Source organism: Psittacula echo (assembly GCF_963264785.1).
Source record: "Psittacula echo genome assembly, chromosome: 5".
NCBI classification, from domain to species: domain Eukaryota; kingdom Metazoa; phylum Chordata; class Aves; order Psittaciformes; family Psittacidae; genus Psittacula; species Psittacula echo.
In genome coordinates this window covers 52,590,896-52,612,687 of record NC_137739.1, presented here as the reverse complement: position 1 = coordinate 52,612,687, position 21,792 = coordinate 52,590,896, and the positions used below count along the sequence as shown (strand labels likewise).

Below are 21,792 nucleotides of genomic sequence, written 5' to 3'. Positions count from 1 at the left end.
GGTCCTCAGCTCACAATTGTGTCTTGTGGAGAGACAGGGCCCTTTGGGCTGGGGAGCTTGGTGTGCCTGTGGGCATAAAGGCAGGTTGATGTACTGTCCTCATCTCTGCCTTTGCTCTAAATACAGGTCCTTCCCCTGCCAGGCAGGGCCCTGCTGCTCACTGTGCTGCGGAGCACAGAGAGGAGGAGAGGGGCAGCAGAGGCATTGCCGTGGCTGATGGTGGTGGCTGAACTCTCTGTGGGACGGTTACATTGCACAATGGACATCCCAGCTCTCCAACTGTGCCAGCATCTTACGCCTGGTTTTGTAACAGGGTAAAAGCTGTGGCTGTGGGTTAATATCTGCAGTAAGGTGATGGCACTGATGGAGACCTTCATGTGGTGGCAGCTGTTAAGATACATCTGAATGGGTCTCTTCTCACCAAGGCATGAGCGCAGCTGTACGACTGTGCCAGCAGTGCTGTGACTGCTGATTGCGCTGCTGAACACCATCCCCTGCATGCAGGCAGGAGAGCCAACCGGGGCAGCGTTCTCACTGCTTCAGCCCAAAGGAGCATGCGTCTGTGCTGGGGAGAGGAGGGCCACACAGCCACCCATCTCGCCTGCCACTCACTGCACACAACACAGGCCAGCCTGGGTGGTTCTGCCAGGGGGTGGAAGCTCGCCTGGCCTCCCTCTAAATCCCTGTTTTAGTCTATGGAGTGTGCAGTGTTTGGCCCAGATGTGGCATTTGTAATTGAGTAGCCTGGCTTGGTTCCTCTGCTGGCTTCACTGGAATCTCAGAGGGGCTGTAGGCTACATTTTGATTTTCCTGGGAGGCACCGGCCTGCATCTGAGCTCTGGAGACAGGCAGATTGCAAACAGCTCTTCATCATGCTTGCCATTTGGAAATCACAGTTCTGGACAGTTTATGGCAGCAGTAAGGTCTGATGGACCCAGCCAGGGGCGTGATCTGCTGCTCCTGGTGACAGCCCGGTGTCATGGCCTTGCACAGGGCATGTTTCTGCAGCTTTGCTGGGCCAGGCAGGTGCTGTTCCCGTGCTTGGAGAGCTGGACTTCTTCCAGGGAGTCAGTTGCTCACTCCCTAATACATGAAAGCAAAGAAGAGCACTCCCAGAGTGGCGGGTGGCATGAAGGGCATTTAATGTCAGCAAAGAGCTGTGTGGAGATGTGTGAGCACCACTTTGGCTAAGAAGCGAATTAGACCCCCAGAGACAGGTTAAAAAGAACCTGTTAGCTGTCTGTGTGCTTAGAGAGGGTCACTTATGCAGTGTTTGGCAACTCCTGAGCAGATAAAAATAGAGTTCACAGCCCATCTCCTTCTCCCTCTTTGTTCTTATGCACAACACAGCAGGCTGGGAGCCAGTTCTGGTGTCCCTACAGCACCAGCACTGCGTTGGGGGCCAGCGGAAGAAAGATCCCAGGATGATGGTGGTGGAGGGACTGAGCTTGGTGGCATGGGGCAGACACTCGGTGACTTTACTGTGCCACAGACTTGCACTTCCGTTGCTGTGGTTTGTAGTGATAGATCCAGAGAAACCTTGGCCAGCCACTGGCATGTATGTCAGGCGGAGCAGGGAGAAGTTACCACTGCAAGATGGCATAGGAGATAGCCCAAACCGAGAGCCGTGTGGGCTCTGTGACAAACCATGTGCTAGCCGTGGCAAGGGATAGTGATGCTGGGCTGACGCGTCTCCTGGGCACGTGCCAGCAGCACTGAGTGCGCATCTGGGGCAGGGAGCCTGACACGCTGTGTCCTGCCTTGTGCAGCCCTGCTTTGGCGGTGCTTTCTGTGCCCAAGGCAAGGGGTGTTGTCAGTGGCACCTCTGCCTGCAGGTGCTCCCCAGGTCTTGCAGTGAAGGAAGGATTTGGATGACTTCCTTCCTGCTCGCCCCGTGACCTGACTGTGTGAGCTGTGCCTGTGGCACTGCGAGGTGAACATGCAAAGGGACACCTTGGCAGATGAGCTCTGTTATGGTAAGCAGTAGGGTTGCCACTTGCCTTGACATCCCTGTGATGGTCCAGGTGTCTGGTGTCTCATTTGGCGTGAGATCTGGCTGCAGGTGAATTGGGCATGAAGGTACCCAATGGTCATTCCTGCGGCCTTCATGGTACACAGGTCCTGCTTGGCTCAGCTGGGAAGGTCTCCTGCCCGGAAAAGGTAGGTGGCCCCTTCTGGGCAGGAGAGCTTCCCTTGCCTTCCACCAGACTCTGGAGAACAGGGCTTTGGACTTTCTTGTGTCCCTGACTTGCATGGAGGGTACCAGGGCTAAAGGCAGCCACAGGAGAGACAATGGGAAGCCAGAAGCAGGCAGGTTTCAGAGCTGTGTCTGCTGCTCAAGGGGATGATAAACTGAGACAGGAATTATGGGCATGCTGTGGGTGGGCTTGAAGTCAGGTGCCTTGTATGGTGCGGTTTCCCCCTTCCTCCCCAAGTCCTAACAGAGCTGTCATCCTTGTCAGCATGTTTGTGCGCTAATTGATAATAAACTTGAGTGCTGTCTAAGCTATGCCTCTCTTATGCTCTGAGGCCTGCAGACTGAGCCATGAATCCTGTCTGCCTGCTGAGGAACCTGTGCAGAGTCCAAGAAAGGGGAAGTTTCTGGTCTGCGGTCAATTTGCTGCTTCCAAGGCTGGCTGCTTCTCTCTCCCCTGTAGACACAGACTCTGGTGTTGAGGCTGCCCATTCTTCTGTGATGCTTTAGTGGAAAATCAGCAACTGCCGAGCATTACACAGGGGGAAGTGAATCACTGATTTTGGTCCCAGTGGCCCCAAGAGGGGAGGGCGTCTAGCCAAAGGGACAGGCAGACGGACAAGACAGACACCGAGTGCATTGTTCGGCGTTTAAAAATCAGGGGAGAACCCGCCTGTTGTCCTGGCTGGTTATCAGGGCTGAGCATGACTCAGCCCCCGTCCTGGCCGAGCCCTCGCCTTGGAGCTGCGTGCGCAGGCGGGAGGGTGGAGGAGCTGGGGTGGCCTTACCCGTGCTGCAGCAGCTCCCCTCCGTGGGACCCTGCTCCCAGCCCTGCTGCCTCTCCGGATGGCTGGAAGCAGCAGTTGCATCCCAGGCATCCCACTGGTTATGTTTGCACAAATAGAGCTTGTTGAGCTCTGGCCTTGGGATGGAGGTGTCTGAACTCTGGGAAGATGGTTTCTTTTCTGAGGGCTGCTCATTTAAGCTTCGTTTTGGCCAGTGATGTCCCGCTCAGTTGCTGCCCTCATGGGAATTACTCCCAAGGTCTCCGTGGTCTCTATCATCTCTTCCTCATGCTCAGCGGGGCACAGATTTGTTTCCAGCTGTAAAAGTTACTCTGCAATCCTCATCTCACCAGCTCTTATCTAGGATTAGCACCCGTCTCCGCTGACCACACTGTCCAGGATTCACTGCCTCCACAGTGCCTCGGGCCATCCACCCTGCTATGGTCAGTCAGGCTTTGGCTGGGGAGAAGGTGAGGCAGGCTGGATGAAACCCCGGTAATACTCCTGTGGCACTTGGCTCTGCATTTCCTTCGCACAAACACAAAAAACACCATTTCCCAGCTCACTGGGGATCTGGCCAAAGTCAACAGTTGGATGAAGAGCAGTTCATAGAAGCTAAATCCAGGAAAGACTGAGGTGTTGCTGCTGGGGGAGGGAAGTGCTTTGAAGAGTTTGCCACCTTTGCCTCCAGCTGCAAGAAGAGTGCCTGGCCTTAGGTCACTAAGAGAAGCCACAGCTGTGTACCCACCTGGATTCCATGAGCTTTTGCTTACCCAGAGAACTATAGATCATAAAAAGTGATCAGAGATTGAAAAAATGCTTTCTGTATACAGTGGGTTAGAAAAACAGTACTGTTCTGGGTACCACGTGGTCTCTGTGATTTAGACTTGGTTACTGTGATTCTGTGTACCTAATCCTGAAATTGCAGGCTTAAAAAAACCATGTGGTTGATTCAGAAAGCAGAGGTCCTCATGTTCATCTGTGTGGTTGCTGGGAGCCTGCCAGCTTGGTCTTTTGCCTCCTGCCCTCAGCAGGGTGAGAGGTACCTCTGACCTCCTCTGGGCAGGGAACAGGCACCTTGCAGGTTCAGCTGGGACTGGGCAGGGAGAGCCGTCGTATCCAGGGTATACAACACTTTTGTACCTCCTCTGGCCTCCTGTCTCTAAAGTAAATACAGAGCAGAGTGCAACCAGTAACCAAACCGATTTAAAATAAAGTGTTTGTACACAGACAAACTGTACACAGAGATGCAGTGGCAGGTGCGGATGTCTGTTACTAGATGTCATACAGGTGTCATTTGGATCCTGCAGGGGTGTGTAGCACTAGAATGTAAGGGACAAGGTCTCTCTCAGTTCTCCTGGCATGTCTCCTTGGAGGCTTATGAGGAGTCCAGGTCCTTGACCTGCACCTCAGAAGAGGGCAGCTACAAGTGCTTGTTGGAAAGTCTGTTGGGTAGTAATCTACTGTTGCAGATGCGGGTCAGTCTGCATGCACAGCTCCGTCCCATCTCGAATATCTGTTAATTTTGATTAGCATGTCATATGTACAGGAGTGAAACTTTCCATGTGCTGGTGATGGAGGTCTCTTAGCCAATGACCTTTCAGACACCAGTCTGGTACAGATCTGCAGGAGCACATACATCCATTCCCCGGGAAGGAGAACGCTGCTCCCTCCACCTCCTTGACCAGTGCTAGTGCTTTTCCCATGGCTGCTGCCGCTGTTAGCCCGACACCTCAGAGGTGAGTGCCCCGGCACAGCCCAGAAGGAGAGGTGTCCTAGGAGTCTGCATGCTGGTTTTTCCCCACAGGCTGTGCTTGACATGGAGAAAGCTGTCAGCAGCTCTGACAGATGAAGAACAGGGAAACCACATGGTTGCTATAGAGGAAGAGACCACTGCCTCTTTGCAGAGATCTGTGCTGCCATGTGCCTGGCTGAAAGAGTGGAAATGAGTAATGCTGTGCTGAGGGAGGCTAAGGCTGAGTGAATGTGAAGCCCTGGGACTTCAGCTGTCCTGGAACACAGTGCTTGAGGTATCAACCTCCCCTGTCCCTTCAATGCCTCTTTTTTGACCAGTGGAGGTACAGAAAGTTTTCCAGTCTGCTCATTTGGAGCCACCACATCTATTTTCCATCCTCACTCTTACCCCTAGGACAACCGCACCAGTGAGAGAACGTGGGGCAAGGAAGATCTGTGGGAACTGGGCAAGCTCCAGCTGAACATATTAAGATCCACCAAATGGTTAGGGGTTGCTAATGCCTTCTGGCCAGGCCTGTGCTGATGTGGGGAGCTCAGGTTCAATTCCTGAGACCCTCCTAGCAAGCCAGTCCCCCTCTGCCCAGCGGAGACTAATGCTGAAGGTTTGGAAGGGAAAAGCTATGTTTTGTATTCCCTAATCATGAGCCAGCTGCTTGGCGTGACTTGGGGATGGATTGGGGCTGGCAAACTGAGATGGAAAGATGCTTTTGCCATTGTGGCCTGGGATAGGATGGTGTTACTCAACTCAGTCCACAAATCCCAGAGCTCATCTGCCTCGAATAGAACCAAATAAACAAATTAATTCAAAGCAAATCTGCCTCCCCCCACTGTGGCACACACTGGGATGCTTTGCCAACAGGATCCCAGTAGGATGGCTCTTCCTCAAGTGTTGCATGCCATGGAGTAATGTTTCTCCACCGTTTTTCCTTTGTGAAGTTGGCACTGCCCCTCACAGTAAGTGCATATAATCCTTTCTATGTATTTTTTTTTTGGTAACTGAAATGCTAATCATTATTTTATTTAAAGTTCTTCATGCATTGTTTTTTTCCGGTTTTTTTTTTTTTTTTTACAAAATCTGATGATCCTGGGAATGACAGGAATTGTCCCTAAAGCCAAGTCGTGGAATTCCTTCAGGCAGGCAATTATTAGTGCCGAGCCAGGCCCTGTTACTTGCACATAGCATGTTCCCTTCCTCAAGGATAGATAGGATGTGGGTATTTTCAAGCACAGGAGCTGATATTTCTCTGTCTTATGCCACTGGTCACCTTCACACAGCAACTCTTCAGAACTTGGGGCTGAAGTTGCCCTCAAGTGACCAGCACTAGGACAGTGAAAGTTGCTGGGCTAGGGAACTCTTACTTCTTTGCCTTGGGTGCTTCTCTATATGCAATAAAAGCTTTGAGCCCCAGCCATATTCACCCATAGGACTATGCTTGGGGTCTGTTGTCAGAGAACAAATGTGCCTGAGCTTCCAGGTCTCGGTAGCTCTTACCTAGCCTCCTTAGAGCTCCATACAGCTTTTGCTTTGTCACTTACAAAAGCAGGGGTAGCAAAATAGGTAAAAAAAGCAGTAGGTAACAGGCACCAGAAGTTCCTTCGCTGGCAGCAGGGCTGAATTAGTAGCTCAGCAATGTGTGGGCAGGTTGTGTCTGGCTCCTATGGCCATCAGGGATAGGTGGTACTCTGCAGAATCTCAGGAGAGCTTCTGAAAGAGGCTGATAGGGACTAAGGTAGGGCTAATGTAAAATGCACTTCTCTGCAATCATTCTGGTTAGTTCTTGCTGATCGTTGAAAAACAAGTGCTGTTTGCTGTCCTCATCCTTGTTTACATCTTGATTTTAACAAGACAACGAAGATTTTTATCAGCAGGCAAGAATTTTGTGAACCATCTGTGCTCTTTGACCAATCCCACTTGCTGTGTCTGCATCCCTGAATGACCTGTAGCCAGGCTCCAGACAGCATATGAACCTTCAGCCTGCAAAGCTGGGTGTCTGTCTAGCAGCATGGGTTACCTGTGCAGCTTAGCTTCTTCTCAGGACTCTTGTTCGTGCCTCCTCCCAGCAGCTCAGCCCTCATTTTTCAGGGTTTTCCTATGTTAGAAACAATTAGGTAATGAGTGTCTGCACCAGGGAACTTCTGTCTCTGGAATAAAACCGTTCATGCTTGGATTCATACAGATCAAAGCCAGAAACAATCAATAGATCAACAGATATCTAAAGTCGCCTCCAGGACAGCACAGATTATGCATCTTTATTTAGTTACATTTGCACTATTGCAGTGATATCTCCCAGTGGCACAATTTCCTCTCCTGAAGCGATTGTATGGGGACTTGAGGAATCCAGTACTTGGGGTGATGTTGCAGAAGGAAAACAGCTCTACTGCTGCATGTGGGCATGATTTGTAGTAGGGAATCATTTGGCTTTGTTTTGCAGATGTTGTTTCATAGTTTGCCTTCCTTGGTTAGATTACAAGGCTCTTTACACCTGGTGGTTTGTTCCTGTGGAGAAGCCTGTGCTCTGTAATCAGAGCACCTCTTTATCTTCTCTTCGCTAAATTAAAGAGATGGAGTACTTCAGGTTTCTTTCAGAAAGGCATTTCACCACCCCTCCAATTATTTTTGTCATGTTTTTTCCCATAGTTTTCAACATCCCTTAGAAGATGTGACGTACTTCACATCAGAGCTAGATGTGATATTTTAACATACATACACCCTGCTGGTATGAGGATGTATAGGGAGGCAAAAATACCACCCTGTTCCTGCAGTGTTCCACTGCCCTGATGTCAGGGCATTGAACTGACAGTTAATACTTAATTGCTCGTCATTACCCCAGAAATCTTCTCATAATTGCTGTTCTCCAGGATTGTCTCCTGTCTGCAGCTGCTGCCTGCATTCTTTCTTCATAGAAGTGTAATTCTACATTTGGCTTCATTAAAACCCCATATTGCTTGGATAGATTCGCCCTCCACAGTGATCCAAACTGCTCTGTGTGATAGCTCTGTTCTCATCACGATACACCACATTGCAGATCCGTGTGTCAGCAGCACACATTATCAATGTCGATCGTATGTTTGTTTCGAAATAAAAATATTTATTTCCAGATGAAATCCTTGAATCCTGCCAGGCCTCGTACTGATCATCCTGGAACCCATCTAATTCCCTCCCCAGTGACAACTGCGTCTTGTGTTCTGTCACACAGCCAGTTTGTTATTCATTTCACATGTGCCTGATTGACATTGTACTGCCCTGTTTATTGTTTTTTATTGAATAGCATGGGCTCTCAGACTGTCGGTGTGCATGTATGTAATTTCTATCAAGTTATGAAAATAGACTACTTTGACAGGAGTGGTTCTGCATAAATCCCATTGATTTGACCTCACTTCTATACTCCTTTCCTTTAGTTCCCAAATTATTGACCTGTGCGTCATCTTTTCCATTGTGTTGCTCAGGGCTGATTTCAGGCTCGCTGGCTGACAGTTACCTTGTGTATTGTGCTTGACCCGTTTGAATACCAGCACAGCACTAGCTCCCTTTCCATCTCCCCACATCTTATTGTTATTCCAAGCCAGGAATGTCAGTGAGCCAGAGCTGCTCTCAGCCAACTCTTGTTCGATCATCCAGACTTGCTGGGTTTAGAAATCTGTGTTCCCTGTAGACACAGTAACGCCTCCCCTGTGCTGTCACAGGGAAGATGGTAAAAGCCATAAAATGGGATGGATGTCTCTGGTGGTTTGGGCATCTGTGATGGACGTTTGGTGGGATAGAGCTAGCGTCTTTGCCCCAGCCATTTGGTCAGAGATGGAGGTGTTGGGTAGGGTATGCAGAAGACTGTCAGTACTTACATTAGGTTGCAGAGCGATCCAAGCTGGGACTTTGAAAGAAAGTCAAGGGGCATATGGGCAGCCAACCTGTTTTGGGTCCTGGGGTACTAAGGCCTTTTTCCTTGCAGGCATTGCAGGTGAGAGTCAGGGAGGCATTTGCTGTTAAGCACAGAGCACCCTCTTGGAGGCTTAGTGCTGCCATTTAGTAAAAGGGAATGTAAGCAAGGGGTTTAGAGCAAGATGTGCTGTTTTCCTGGTTTAATGCAGAGAGCTCTGCCTAGCAGTCTACATGGTGTAAGAAGTGTGACCTTGTGAGCTGGATGGCTTCTCCATGCTTAGTCCCCAGGAAACACCAGAAGCCATAAATGCAGTTACTGCAGAAAGTTGTAACTGCACTTACAGGTTCTTGGTCATTCTTTCTTGTTCGTGACACTTATTGGCCAAGGTTTGTTTATTTGCTTGGTGTGGCTTCTCTTCTGACTGCCTTGCTGGTTTTTCAGTGCTCCTTTCAGGACAGAGAAGGCAGACCCTGAGAAAGCTCCCGCCATAAGAACAAGTTTATTTGGAGCTGCTTGTGTTTGCTGGGGGAGGGACGTTGTGGGGCAAGGAGCAGCCCTTGGGCGTGATGGGCAGCCGAGGTCAATGCAGTTACTCGTGAGGAGTATCGATTCACTTTTTCTCTTCCACAGGACTCAGAGCAGAATTGGCTCTCCTGTCTCCCCCCACCATACAGGGCCATCACGGACTGTTCGGCGCTACCCAGCCAGCAGTGGCCAACTCACCTCTAATGCACTCCCCAATGGGAATGGACATGAGCAGGACAGCTCTGGGCCACACTTGGTTTCCCAGGAGCACACCGTGCCTGCAAGGGGTAAGGCCTCCAGGGCTGTCACTGTTTCAGGGCTTCTTGTTGGGGTGTCATGGGGAAGGGCAATAGTGTGAGTGGGGAACCTCAAGAAACCCTGGGTTCCCAGGATTGTGCCGAGGGATGGGATGGAAAGGGAATTGCTGGGATTGGTGAAGAAAGAGACCCTACCAAAGGAGGACAAATCAGGGAAGCAAAATCCTGACAGCAGGGGAGAGGAGCCAGGGGGATGTGACAGATGCCTCCCAGAGGTGTTGAACATCACGCCAGCATGCTGCCTCAGTCAGGGGTATTGCCTCAGTCTGCAGGAATGGTGTCTCCCAGCTTAATCTCAATCTGAGCAGCCCTCGAGGTCAGGTTGTGCAACCAGCATCTAGTTCTTCCCTTTGGCTGCCCCCATGGTGCCTTCTGACATGAGCAGGGATGAGGCCAGGCTGCTGGGACGTGCAGTTGCTGAGCCTCAGCACCTCCCCAGCTAGGACAGATGCAAGTTGTCTTCTGCAGCTTGGCTCTCCCTGAAGCTGTGATTCCCCCATGAGGCATCATGTGGCATCTTAGCCCTTCTGAGTAGGACAGTGAGCCTAAGTGAAGCTGTAATCTGGAACTGGAAATTGAATGGGATAGTGGGGGTTGAGCACACCAAGGGGGGCAGCCACAGAGACGGCTGTGCCGGTGGGCTGGGGTGGAGGGCTCTGGTGTTGAGCCAGCTGGTTCATGGTTAAACAATAGCTCTGTCTGATGCCTGTTTTCTGCAAGCCCCCCGAGAGCTCTGAGTGTGATTTCCCCCCATATCTAATGTCAGGATCGTGAGGGTCCAGGAGGGGACCACAGGTAACTGCAGGAGGCCAGGGGACACCTGTAGGGAGACCTGGTTTTCTCAAGCCCTGTGCTCTACTTTACGGGTACCAGTGTGTCTGTTCATGTGGGAAATCTTCCAGTGGTTTAAGGGCAGCCAGTCTCCTGGCTACTGACATGGCTGTGGAAGGAATACTGCCTAAAGAGTAAAATACACTCTCCATGCTGGAGTTAGTCCATGTGCGTCCCTTCACAGGGAGTTATGCCACTCCAGCTGGGCAGGCAGAGTGTGCTGCTTGCCATTTTTCGTGTGTTCGCAAACCGTTATTTATGCTGGAGCAGAGGGCAGGCTGGAGTGAGCAAAGGGCATAGAGACACTGCTCTGCTGAGGGACACACACCTCTCCCTGCTCTGGGAATGCTTTGGAGCTCTAGCTGTGAATCCATGGCCTCGAGATGCTGTTTCCACTTAGCACTGTCCTTTTCTTTCATAGGGGCCAACCTGACAGAGAAGATCAGGAAGATAAAAATTGTCTTCACACCCACCATCTGCAAACAGACGTGCCGGAGCGGACGCTGCTACAACAGCTGTGAGAAAGGAGACACCACCACTCTCTATAGCCAAGGAGGGCATGACCACGATCCCAAGTCTGGCTTCCGCATCTGTGAGCACCCTGAGGCTCCAGCCCACCTTCTTTCCTGTTCCCCCACTCTCCCTCTTCTGCCTTTCCTGCCTTTACGGACTGAGGGCTTGGGCTGCTGTAGAAATGGAAAGAGATGGCCTCTCAGTGCCTTGGAAGATGTCTCCTGGGGTCATTGGGGATTACTCCATCTGTCTCTGGGGGAGGAAGACAGACCTTGCCTCATTGCTCTCTTTTCCTGGGCAAGCCACTTCTGTTTCCATGACACCCCAGATAGAGGGGGTTTGAGTCAGGCCTGTGGCCAAGCCTCACCACCCCCTCCTTCTCAGAGCCAGCTCGCTGCTTTTGTTGGCATCCAGTCTTGGGGCTGACTTTCATCACCTAATTTCCTCCTGTTCTCTCCTTTCACTCACGTGGCAGCCAGGAAAGCTGGCTGCAGGTTGCAAGCTGTTCTTATAAACAGGCTTGCTGAAACCTTTGCTCGCCTTTCAGAGCTGCTGGGATTGCTCATCAGGTCACTGGGATGCCCAGCTATGGGTTGGGCATGTCCTCTTGGAGCCAGTTGGTGGGAGCAGCCTGCAGGCCCTTGTGGGACTTATCCTCTGAAAGCCTCTTTAACACTCAAATTCATATAACACTGAGAGAGTGTAAAGTCTGGCTGTTGTGGACACCAATTGATGTCAGAGGAATTTCTGTCTTCATCTGAGTCCAAAGATGTGTCTCCTTCCCACAAAAGTGGTTGCTGGGCTTGGGCAAATGACCTTGATCAGGGTGGGAGCTCATCCCCTGGGATGAACCTGACAAGCCATGCAGGGATGTGCCGCAGCAACGTTGCAGCTCATGCTGAAATGAGTCAGGATGATGTGTCAGGGAATCCCATGCCTTGCCTGATCGTTGCTCGTGCTGAGGGACGCTCTGGGTTGCTGCAGGCATCTGATGAGGCCAGAAAAGACATGACTTCAGTTTCATCTGTGGATGCGTTTCATGTGCAGATGAATCGCTCCTGATTCTTTTGTCCCACTCCACAGTTCTCCCACTTGAGCTGCTGGCAGGGCCAGGGCTGGCTGGGAGACAGGCTCTGAGGACGTGGCTCTCTGCCTGTTCTCTCCTTCTGCATCTCCCATCCCCGCTGAGCTCTCTTCTGGGCTGGGAGTAAAATCCCTGCCAAGTGGGGAAGGGGCGATGCAGGAGAGAAGGAATTGTGCTGACTTGGCTTCGTGCAGCTGCCATAGCTCCTGCCCCACTCTGAGGAATCCCGCTGCGCCAGAAACACGACCTTGGCTGTGGGGGGCTGCCCTGCAGGGTGCTGGTGACCCAGGCTGGCTGTGGTCCCAGAGCCCATCATCTTCAACCCATTACTCCATTCCTGAGCAGAGCTTGGGCAAGATGGTGGTACACAGCAGGGACCCCAGCCTGCATCCAGGCCACAGTGCTGACCCCAGCCCAGAGCTGGACCTGCTCCTTGAGGACCGTGGGGCTAGTGCTGGCCCAGATGCAGCTGCCGGGCCTCCCCCAGCTGCCCCTTGGCTAGAGGCAGTGTGTCAGTGTCTTGCTAAGCAGGCCTCTCTCCTCTCTTTACCTTGCAGACTTCTGCCAGATCCCCTGCCTGAATGGAGGGCGCTGTGTGGGCCGGGATGAGTGCTGGTGCCCCTCCAACTCCACTGGGAAGTTTTGCCACCTGCCCGTTCCCTCTCTGGAGAAGAAGCAAGGAAGGAGAGCACCGAAGACCCCGGCTGGCAGCTCCATGAAGCACTCCACCTACACCCTGCCCTTGTCCAACCAGCTGGGTGAGCGTGGCTGGTGACTCCAGACCCGGCATTTGCCTTCTACTTTGGTGCTCCTCAGATCTTCATTCACAGGAATGAGGAGGCCACTGTCTCCTATACTTGGCTTTTCAGGCCAAGTGGTTAGAAAAGTGGTTCCCCTGGTTTCCAAAGGGCTCAGGTTGCTGGGGGAAGTTTTTGGTAGGTTTGTCCAGGTTTTGGGCAGAGAAGTACTTTCTCTTAGATGCAATCTTCCTTTACTAGAGTTCTTGTTGGGGTCACTCTACCTCTCCTCCCTTGTGACTGTTGATGACACGATGCTCTTTGGGTGCCAGATTGTTGCCAGTTTGTCACAGCTGTTGTATAAACTCATCTTCCAGCCTCCCTAAACCCTTCCCTGGTGAATGTCCACATCAACCACCCTCCAGAAGCCACCGTGCAGATTCACCAGGTGGCCAGGGTGCGAGGAGACGCAGAGGTGTCTGAGGAGAACAGCGTGGAGGCAGCCCTGGTGCCTCAGCTGGCTGCCATGCCCTGGTACACCCATGTCCAAGGGAACGGCAACAGCATTGCCACAGAGGGCATCCAGCAGCAGCAGAGAGCCCCAGGGCTGCTGGGGAGGTGCTTTCGGGAGGCTCTCCATGGGCAGGTAAGAGGTCACCCATCAAGCGCTGGAGTATGTGTAGATACGTTTCTTGTTTTGGGGTGTGGGTGCGTTGGCTTATGGGGCAGAGAGGGTGGCCTTTTGTTGTGTGAAGCATCAGCTTGGGCATCACCCAGGTGCTGTGTGCAGGGGCAGCAATGCGTTAGTACTTGGGAAGACAATCCCTCGGTTTGGCCCAGCAGGGAGACCTCACTGCCGTGCCCTGACCAGGCTGTGCCCTGGGGCAGTGCAGCCCAGACTTGATGGCTTTCACACACAGTCTCGTTTAAAAAGAGTGCCCTATTTATAGCAACATTTACAGCCACGCTCTGTGATTATTGTAGGAAACGTATAAAACATAGGAAAATTCTTTCCCTCTCAGACGATAAATGGAAGTCTGATTTCCATGGAACGACGCCTTCCTGGGCAGCTCGGCTGGGGCTTGGGAAGCAAACGCACGTGAGGGGCTTTCTCACCCCTGTCCCTCAGTCATCGTAATTTCTTATTTTGTCTTGCCCCATATGTTTCTCTTGCGTCACTGGAAAAGCATTGGAGGTTTTTGGCACCCACAGGAACACCTGTGAGCTCCCCAGAGCAGCTCGTGCTCAGTGAGATCTCCCCCTGATGGGCAGCGTGGGATGCAGCCCCCTCCTTACTTCACCCAGCCCTTTCTGGGGGGCTGCTCCCAGTGCCTCAGCTGCTTCATCATCCCGCTGTTTCTAACGGGATATGTTCTCAGCCATTCCCAACAGTAAATGAGATCAGCCCCTGGGGTGGAAAAGCTCCTCTGTGGGGAGACAGCAGCTCTCTGCCCCTGGGAGCAGATGATGGTGCACAGAGATGCTCATGGATGTCCAGAGATGCTGCAGGAGATGCTCTGGGGAGAGCAGGGGGGTCGGCAGGGGGTACCCTTGCAGTGATCACACCTCGCTCAGCCGGGGTGAGGCCGTGCCCGGGAGAGGGTGAGGAGCCCAGCGGGGAGTGCTTGCCTCTCAGCTCTGCCGCAGCCGAGCCGATCGGTATGCGAGCACTGGGCAGGCGGCCACGCACGCCTGGACCGGGGCCAGCTCTGGCCTGTGGGCCACAGCAGCTCCACTCTAATGGGGAAGCCTGTAATCCAGAGGGCCTTGCCGGGAGAGGGGGGGAAGGGAGGGGGGAAAGAGAGTCTTATTAAGCAGAGGAAAGTGCCTGACAGCAAGCTCCCGCCGGGCTGGACTGGTGTACCCATTTCGCTGGCTAATCAGCCAGGCACGGGGCTGATCCCAGGGCTTTGCTGGGTGATATCATCTCTGGTTCATCTATTGCTCTGTTTGATGTCCCCTTCCCCTCTGAGGGGTGCATTTGAGGGAGTCTTGTGTTTCTCTGTCTGCACAACTGTTTACTGTCTTAATCCACATCCCCAGTCCTGCTGTGTCCCAGTGGGGAGCTGTGCAGAGAGGGCTGTGCCAGTCTCTGACCCCAAACTGTCATTCCCCGTGCTGGCTCTGCTGCTGCCACACTGGCCGCCCGCAGCTGACGGGTGCACATCCCCTCCCTGTCCCACAAACCTCTGATCCTCTGATCCTCTCTCTGCAGTGCACCAACCCCCTGCCAGGGCTGACCAAGCTGGAGGACTGCTGTGGCAGCATAGGGCTCTTCTGGGGTGCAGATCGATGCCTTGCCTGTCCCCCCCGGCCAGGTGAGTACTGCCGCAGCCCTGGACAGCGAGAGGGATGGCCAGCACCATCGGCAGGCAAAAATGTCCCAGGCTGCCTGGTGGTAGCCGAGCAGGCATGGAGCAGAGCTGTGGGTCTCCTGCCTTGCAGCTGTCTCTACTCTTGGGATGGGCAGTGTGTCTGAGGCAGTCTGCAGGGCCGTGCTGGCTTCCATGCCAGTCCATGCACCCCAAAGCACCGCTCTGGTTTGGGTGCTGGGCCCAGGATCAGTGCTATCTCCCTAAGCCACCCCTCCAGTGCAGTCAGCGGTTCCTGCCATGCTAGCCCCACTCGGAGGGAGAAACAGGAAAAGAGCAGCCGTGGTTTTAGGAGGTGCAGTCCTAGATTGGCGGAGGAGGCTGCAGACTCGGCCCTATAGAGTTACGGGCTTGCTCTGGGCCCGACACGGGCTTGGCAGGGGCTCTGGAAATAACACTACATCAAACAATTGGCAGGAGTGCACTCGTGGTCCATTCCAGAGGCACGGGCGTCCAGCTCTGTTTCTGCTGCGCTTGGGAGCTGGATGGACTGATCGCGCAGGAGATGGGGATTCCTTGTCTGCTTTGTTCGGGGTGCTCCGTGACAGGCACGGCCCCTCGAGCTGTAGCCCCATCCTGTGTTGTGGTAGAGAGGCTGTGTTGAAGGGCTCCTGGCTCGGGGGCAGGCAGCCCCATGGGCACAGTGCCTCCCGCAGCCGGTACTGACCAAGTCTAGTGCAGGGCAGGGTGCACGCATCCAGTGCAACACAGGCAGGGAGCTGCACGCCTCTGTTGTGCCTGCCTGCCCCCTTTCATCACTGCCAGGATGCTTGTTCACATGCCTTCACTGGATCAAAGGACTGAAGCAGACAGACCCCATGGTCTAGGAGACTGAGGGTGGAGGTGTCCAAGGTGGCAGGTTTTGTGCAAGCAACCATGGTGTTGCTGCCTTCTAGCTGTGCCCAGAGGCTGTCCCAGCTGCTCATGCACACGCTTGAAAGAGCTGTTTGCATCTTGTTGTCCTCCCTCAGTTTGGTTCCTCCTCAGCCAGGGCTAGGGCTAGCTGGAGCCAAATTCCTCACAATCACAGACAAGGCTGTCAGCATCCTGGAACCCAGTGCAGATCTGAGGAACCCTGACTGCTGTCATCTTCAGGCTCTGTGTGGCTCTGCCATGGCCATGCTGCTGCTTGCCTGACCTCATGCATATGCCAACCCCAAGGGAGCTATGGGCACGTGTGGTATGGGGGTGGCCACAGTCTCCAGGTTCAGCACAAACAAGGAAATGCCCCGGACAGGCCTCAGCCCTCTCCTCTTTGTCCCTGACACTTGCATCCGCAGTCATGGCTTTCTCCTCCCCATCCCACACCAGTCTCCCCGTTTCCTACCCTGTCTCTCTGTGATCCCCCCCATTAGGAAGCAGGGGGTGATGCTTAACACTTTGGTTAGTCTACAGATGGCTGCAAAATCTCTGCACCTTCTTTCCTTTTCTCCGTGCCAGGATGCTAGGTATCACTCAGCAGCCAGAGTTCCAGCAATAATTTGTTCTGCTGGCCTTGGATCTTCAGGCTTCAAAATGTGTCTCTAATCAGAGGCTTCCAAGACATGAAAACAGGCACGAAATACCCCCATGTGCTCCATGTAGTCAGCCAGCCAGTAGAGCAGATGAACTTAAGAAAAACCTCGTAGCTCCCAGCAGGTCCCACTTCCACAGCTCAGCACATGCTCGTGTCCCGGCAGCGGCTGGAACTCAAGGGAGGTTGTCACTGATGGTCTTCATTGAGTGGACAAATGCTTGTCTGGGTTTTTTTTCCAGATTAACTCCATGGGGATATTAAAAATGTATCCCATGGGTCTCCATCTTCCTGTGCCACAAGAAAATCCCATTCCCTGTCTCTCTGGCTTTGGGCAATAAAGTTCCTACTTGGAGACCAAATAGCTCTTGTTGATTTTGGCAGGAATTCAGGCTAGCTGAAGAGGCTGTTTTCATCTATTTAATTGTGTGCAAGTATCTTTCTCCTTTGGCTACCTCTGATTGACTGCCGCATAACCAGCCCCACATGCAGGAGGCCACACAGTGCAAGTAAAGGGAGCCATAAGGCAGACATTTGATGGAGGCAGCCTAAGGGAGACTGGCTGTGGAGTGAGAAGCCCAGGTGGCTGGCATGCTTTCCTCTGGCACGCTGTGTTCACACGAGGTCTTGCCCCAGCATGGAGCAATGGAAACAGTCCTTTATCCGTGATCTATCTGCTCCAGTGGAGCCATCGAGCACTGTGATCTCTCATTGCCCCTTACCTCCTCTGCCAGGGCTCCCAGGTCCATGCCTGTCTAGTGTGAAGTCATCACTCCACATCATTCCTGCCTGTAGACCACATCCCACAATCACATTCCTTGTGTCTGCTAGTCTTGCTGGTTTGTGTTGTGCTCACTCAAAGTCACTGGGCTGTAGTTCAGTGACCTGGTGTCTCGTGCACAGAGATAACACATCCAGTGGATGTTTCCAGCTTTCTTCTTGGCACTGTGGTCTTCGGAGAGAACTTCTTGCACTCGTGTGTCCCGGGGAGGCGTGCACCAGATCAGACTTGACAGCGCTGAGAATTTAATTCCAGCAACCAGAGACAGAAATGGCAGAAGCTAGCTCAGTGTAAACACTTACAAATGTACAGAAGTGCAGCCAGGCAATAGCCAGACAAATGGAGAACTTGTTTGGATTGACTGTCTGCCCGAGACACTGATTGTTAGTAGAGTCTGGATACGTCCGGATGTCTCTGTCGACTGCTGCTTTCATGTTTGGTACGTGTTTGTGTGCGGAAAGACATCAGAGAAGGAGAAGAATCGGAGGCAGGCGTCTGTCTGAGCAAACCTGTCATGACCAATCCCCACTATTTTGTGTGTTTTGTCCAGCATCAGGAAAGCCAAGGCACTTGAATGCTTCGTCTGCATCCTAAGGAGAACATGTTAAAAGCTGAGTTCATAATTAAGGTAGGGGTGAGGTTGACCTGGGCAGGACTCTCTGCAGTGGGTGTTGCATTAGTCTCAGAGGTTTCCTCAGGCTCTGTTCAGACCTTTGGCTACCTGGTTTGCTGCTGGGAGAGTGTATATTGTTAGGCCACTTAAGAGAGGTGGGCACAGAGATGGATATTCAGGCAGGCTATGGAAGTCACTGGGAGATTGCTCTTGTTCATGTAAGTAAGAACTGAAGATGGGACCCCCAGGATGCGTCAGAGACAGCCCTGGGAGAAGAGGGAGAGCTGAGAGCTTGCTCTGTGAGCTGTTGGGGCAAAAGCTGTCACCCAATCCATGAGAAAAAGAGATGAGCCAAAGGCAAAGCCATGGAGGGTGGCAGGACACCTGCGTGCTATCATGTGGCTGCAGTCCTTCAGCTCCAGCTGAAGATGGCTGGATGAAATGTGCTGCATTGCAAGGTAGGATAAATCGGATGGAGACATCCAATGACCCTACTGTGTCTGTAGTACTCAGAGGAGGCAGAGAAGCACTGAAAAGCTAGAACAGAGAGGTCGGAAGAGCTACCTGAAAGGTAAAACTTGGAGAAGACTGATAGTAGGAAAAGGGAATTGGAGGATGAGGAAGCAGCTGAAGTAGAAACACTTGGACGTGGCTGGAAGGAATCTCAAGGACCGGCAGGGTGTTTGAGCAGCGCTGGTGAGAAAGCTGTACTGAAGCAACGTCCTGTCCCATGGCAAGCTCAGGATGTGGGGCTAGTAGCAGGCATACTGCTGAGAAGAGCTACTCCTGTTTCCCTGCCAGGCCATATCCTATTTCAGGGCATACAGTGGTCCGTGGAGAAGAAAATGCTGGTACAAGAGATGGTCTGTGGGAGCTAAAACAAACAAGACCCAAGCTGCAGGTCGACACAGACCCCAGGGCGGGTGTGGGTTTGGGCACCGGTTCCCCTGAAGGCTTGGTCCTTCTCAGGCATGTGGGGATAAAGAAAACTGGTAGCAGAGAGTTCCAGCCCTCCTCTTCCACCTCCTCCCTGCCCCTGAGACCTCACACGTCTGTGCCAGCAGTGCTCCAGGACAAGCCCATACTGGTGATGAGCACCATCTCTGGTGCTGCCCAGGAGCTACAAGTCTCACCTTTCTGTGTGGGTTTGGGAGATTTTCTGGGTGCAGCAGTAAACCTGCAACTTCCAGGTCCTGGTTTTTCAGTGCCCTCTGACCCTTATTTCAGGCTGCAGTCAGCCTGAGCATGGGCTGGGCTGTGCACCCACCAGTTGTGCTCACTGCAGATCTTCCTGCGCTGCTTTCTCTCCTCCTGCCTATGGGTTTTAACTGCATTAAGAAACAAGTCTTTGAAGGCTATTGTTTTGTTTTTATTCCCACTCCTCGTGTTTTTTCAAGTTTTTTTTTGTCCTAGAGAAAAGTCTGAATTTCACTGGAAAGTTGGATCTTGTAATGTCTGGCTTGGCGTCCGCAGCACTCCCCAAACAGACCTCCCACCGCGAGAGGGGTGGCAGCTCACCCATGGAGCCGTCATCATCAGAAACACTGAACTGCTCCCCTGTGCTGTGCCTGCAGGCGCTGAAGCAGCCACAGGAAGCCCCTTGAAAATCAACCGCCTGGCCTGCTCTTGTGATCAGACTGGGGAGGATACAGGGAAAAAAAACCCTGGAAAGATGGGAAGGAGGCTACAGAGGGGGCTGGTTCTGCCACCGCTACACCGCGTGCCACTGGGAGTCTGTCTGGGGCAGTAAAGAAGGGCTGAAGTGGGGAAAGAAGCTGAAACCTCTGCAAGGTTGTGGCAAGACCACAGAGAGCAATGCGTAACGGGGGAAGCACAGCATTTTCAGGACTGCCTTGTTCTGCAGAGTGCTTGTTTTGCCCGTCATTCAAGTGCAGCATCATGATCTCAGCGCACAGCAGCAATGTTGCAAAAGTGGGTTTCTTTTAGGTACAGGTAAGTGTTGTCCCAGATAAAAGCTACTGTAGGAGCAGGATGAGGTTCTCTCTGTTGAAACAACCCCAAACACCAGAGTCTTTTTCTTTGAAGCATCTTTTTCACCTTGAAGATCTTTATTGACCATAAGTAGAGCAGAGGGCTTAGTTTTGTATTGCACGTCGGCACTGGTGCATGCCCTCCCCACCCCTTCTACCATAGCATTTTTCGGGGCATTGGAGAAAGGCTTGCTGGAGCCTGCCTACCACAGACTACCTGGAGGACAGCAGGCATGACAGATATGGACTGAAGGATTTGTGTCCTTTCCCTCTCATCCATTCTGGCTGGAAACTCAGCTCCTCCCCACAGCCACAGCCCTGCCTGCTTCTTGATCTGATATCTCCAGTACTTCCTCTCTCAGGAGGCTGTTGTCGGGTCCAGACTGCTCTGCTCTTCTGCCAGCGAGTTCAGCAGCTGAGATGCTCTCTGCAGCAGGGGCTGATCATCGCTGCTTCACACTAAACCACTGTGAGGTTTGACTGGGCCCAGCACTCCACCCCTCCAGATGCCATGAGACCATGAACTCCAGCTCCTTTCATCTCCCACGTGCCGTAAAACCCAGGGCAAGAAGAGGCACCACAGCCGCTCTCCTGACTGCATGCTCTGTGCCCACTGCAGGCATGGGGAGATGCCCAGCATCCCTCCAGGGTAGTGTTTCTTCTATGGAGCTGATGCAGAGTCTCCAGAAATGTGTGTGAATGCTGAAAGTGGCAAAGGAGTTCAGCAAGGCAATGTTTCTCAGAGAGATAATGCCTTTTGTATGATAAATGAAAAGAGTTGAAAGAAACGGGCTAGCTTTCAGCAGCCAAGCATTTCCTCACTTTTCATCTGACCACAGGCTTGCCTCTTCCCCTTTTAACAAAGTGATTTTGGCTGGCCTAATGCAATGTATTATCTCACCCTACAAACCTTGCCTCACTTGGGCCCTTGTGGCTACCACCACTAGAAGCGGTTTTTTTCCACTTCACCATCAGTCTGAGCATTTTCCTCCTGTCATCAGTGTTTGGGGAATCAGGGCCCTTAGGTAAAGCTTCTTCTCCTGGGAAGTGATGGAAAACTAGCCTAGCTGCTTAAATCATCCTGCTAGGCTGCAAAATCCCTCTGCCCAGTTTCCATGCATTCATTTCCCTTCTTACTCTGCTCCGCTAAAGTATTGCTCTAGCTGGGGACAGAGGTGCTGCAGGAAGTCCTGGGCTGTGGTTGCTTCATGCTCACCTCCTTTCTGGGTCCGTGAGCTTATCACACATACATCCTTTGTGCTAGCCCTGCTTTGCCGGGGATGCCCGGGGCCTGTAGAGCTTGCAGAAAGCAGCACCAGAGAGTGGGATGAAGCAGGGCTGGAGGGAGGAATGAGGAGAGCTGAGGGTGAGTCCCATTGCACAGGTACCCGGTGAACACATATCTTTGGCACAGTGCCTACAGGGCTAAAGTGCCCCCGAGGCGAGGCGCTGAAATCACACCCCTGAAGCAGGAGCCAGAGCTCCCTTCCCTCGGCAAGCCTGAAATCCCCCTGCCCAACAGATGCTGCTCAGCTGCTCCATCCCCAGCCTCAGGCACTGGGACAACCCCTTCCCGAGGAGAGTGTAGGCAGACAGACAGACAGACACAGGAGGCTGGGACCTCTCTGGCTATGGGTGCTGGAAGGTTTCTGCCCTCTCCGATAGGCTTTTTCCCTTTGCTGGGTTTCAGAGGAATAGCCTTCAAAGCCATTCTCCCACTGCTAGCAGCTGCAGGGGAGAGAGTGGATGCTGATCCACTTTGCAGGAAACTTGGATGTCCTGGGCTGGTTTTTCAGAGGTCATCTCCACTGTAGTTCGGCAACATAAGAACTCATGGAAGGAAATGGTCCTCTGCTCGAGTAACCGAGTACAAAGCTGGGAGTTAATAGCTTACATCCTCCTG

General features: G+C 52.6%; 1 protein-coding gene across 1 annotated transcript in view; it reads left to right on the top strand.

Moving 5' to 3' along the window:
• The window catches only part of LTBP2 (latent transforming growth factor beta binding protein 2), a gene marked incomplete at its 5' end in the record, with an annotated part of 71,951 nt that overhangs the window by 24,269 nt on the left and 25,890 nt on the right, over nt 1-21,792 (top strand). Inside the window, 5 exons of the mRNA XM_080620000.1 lie at nt 9,243-9,424; nt 10,707-10,877; nt 12,440-12,640; nt 12,997-13,265; nt 14,835-14,937. Coding sequence (XP_080476126.1) covers nt 9,243-9,424; nt 10,707-10,877; nt 12,440-12,640; nt 12,997-13,265; nt 14,835-14,937 — 926 coding nt within the window. The remainder of the gene's footprint in view (nt 1-9,242; nt 9,425-10,706; nt 10,878-12,439; nt 12,641-12,996; nt 13,266-14,834; nt 14,938-21,792) is intronic.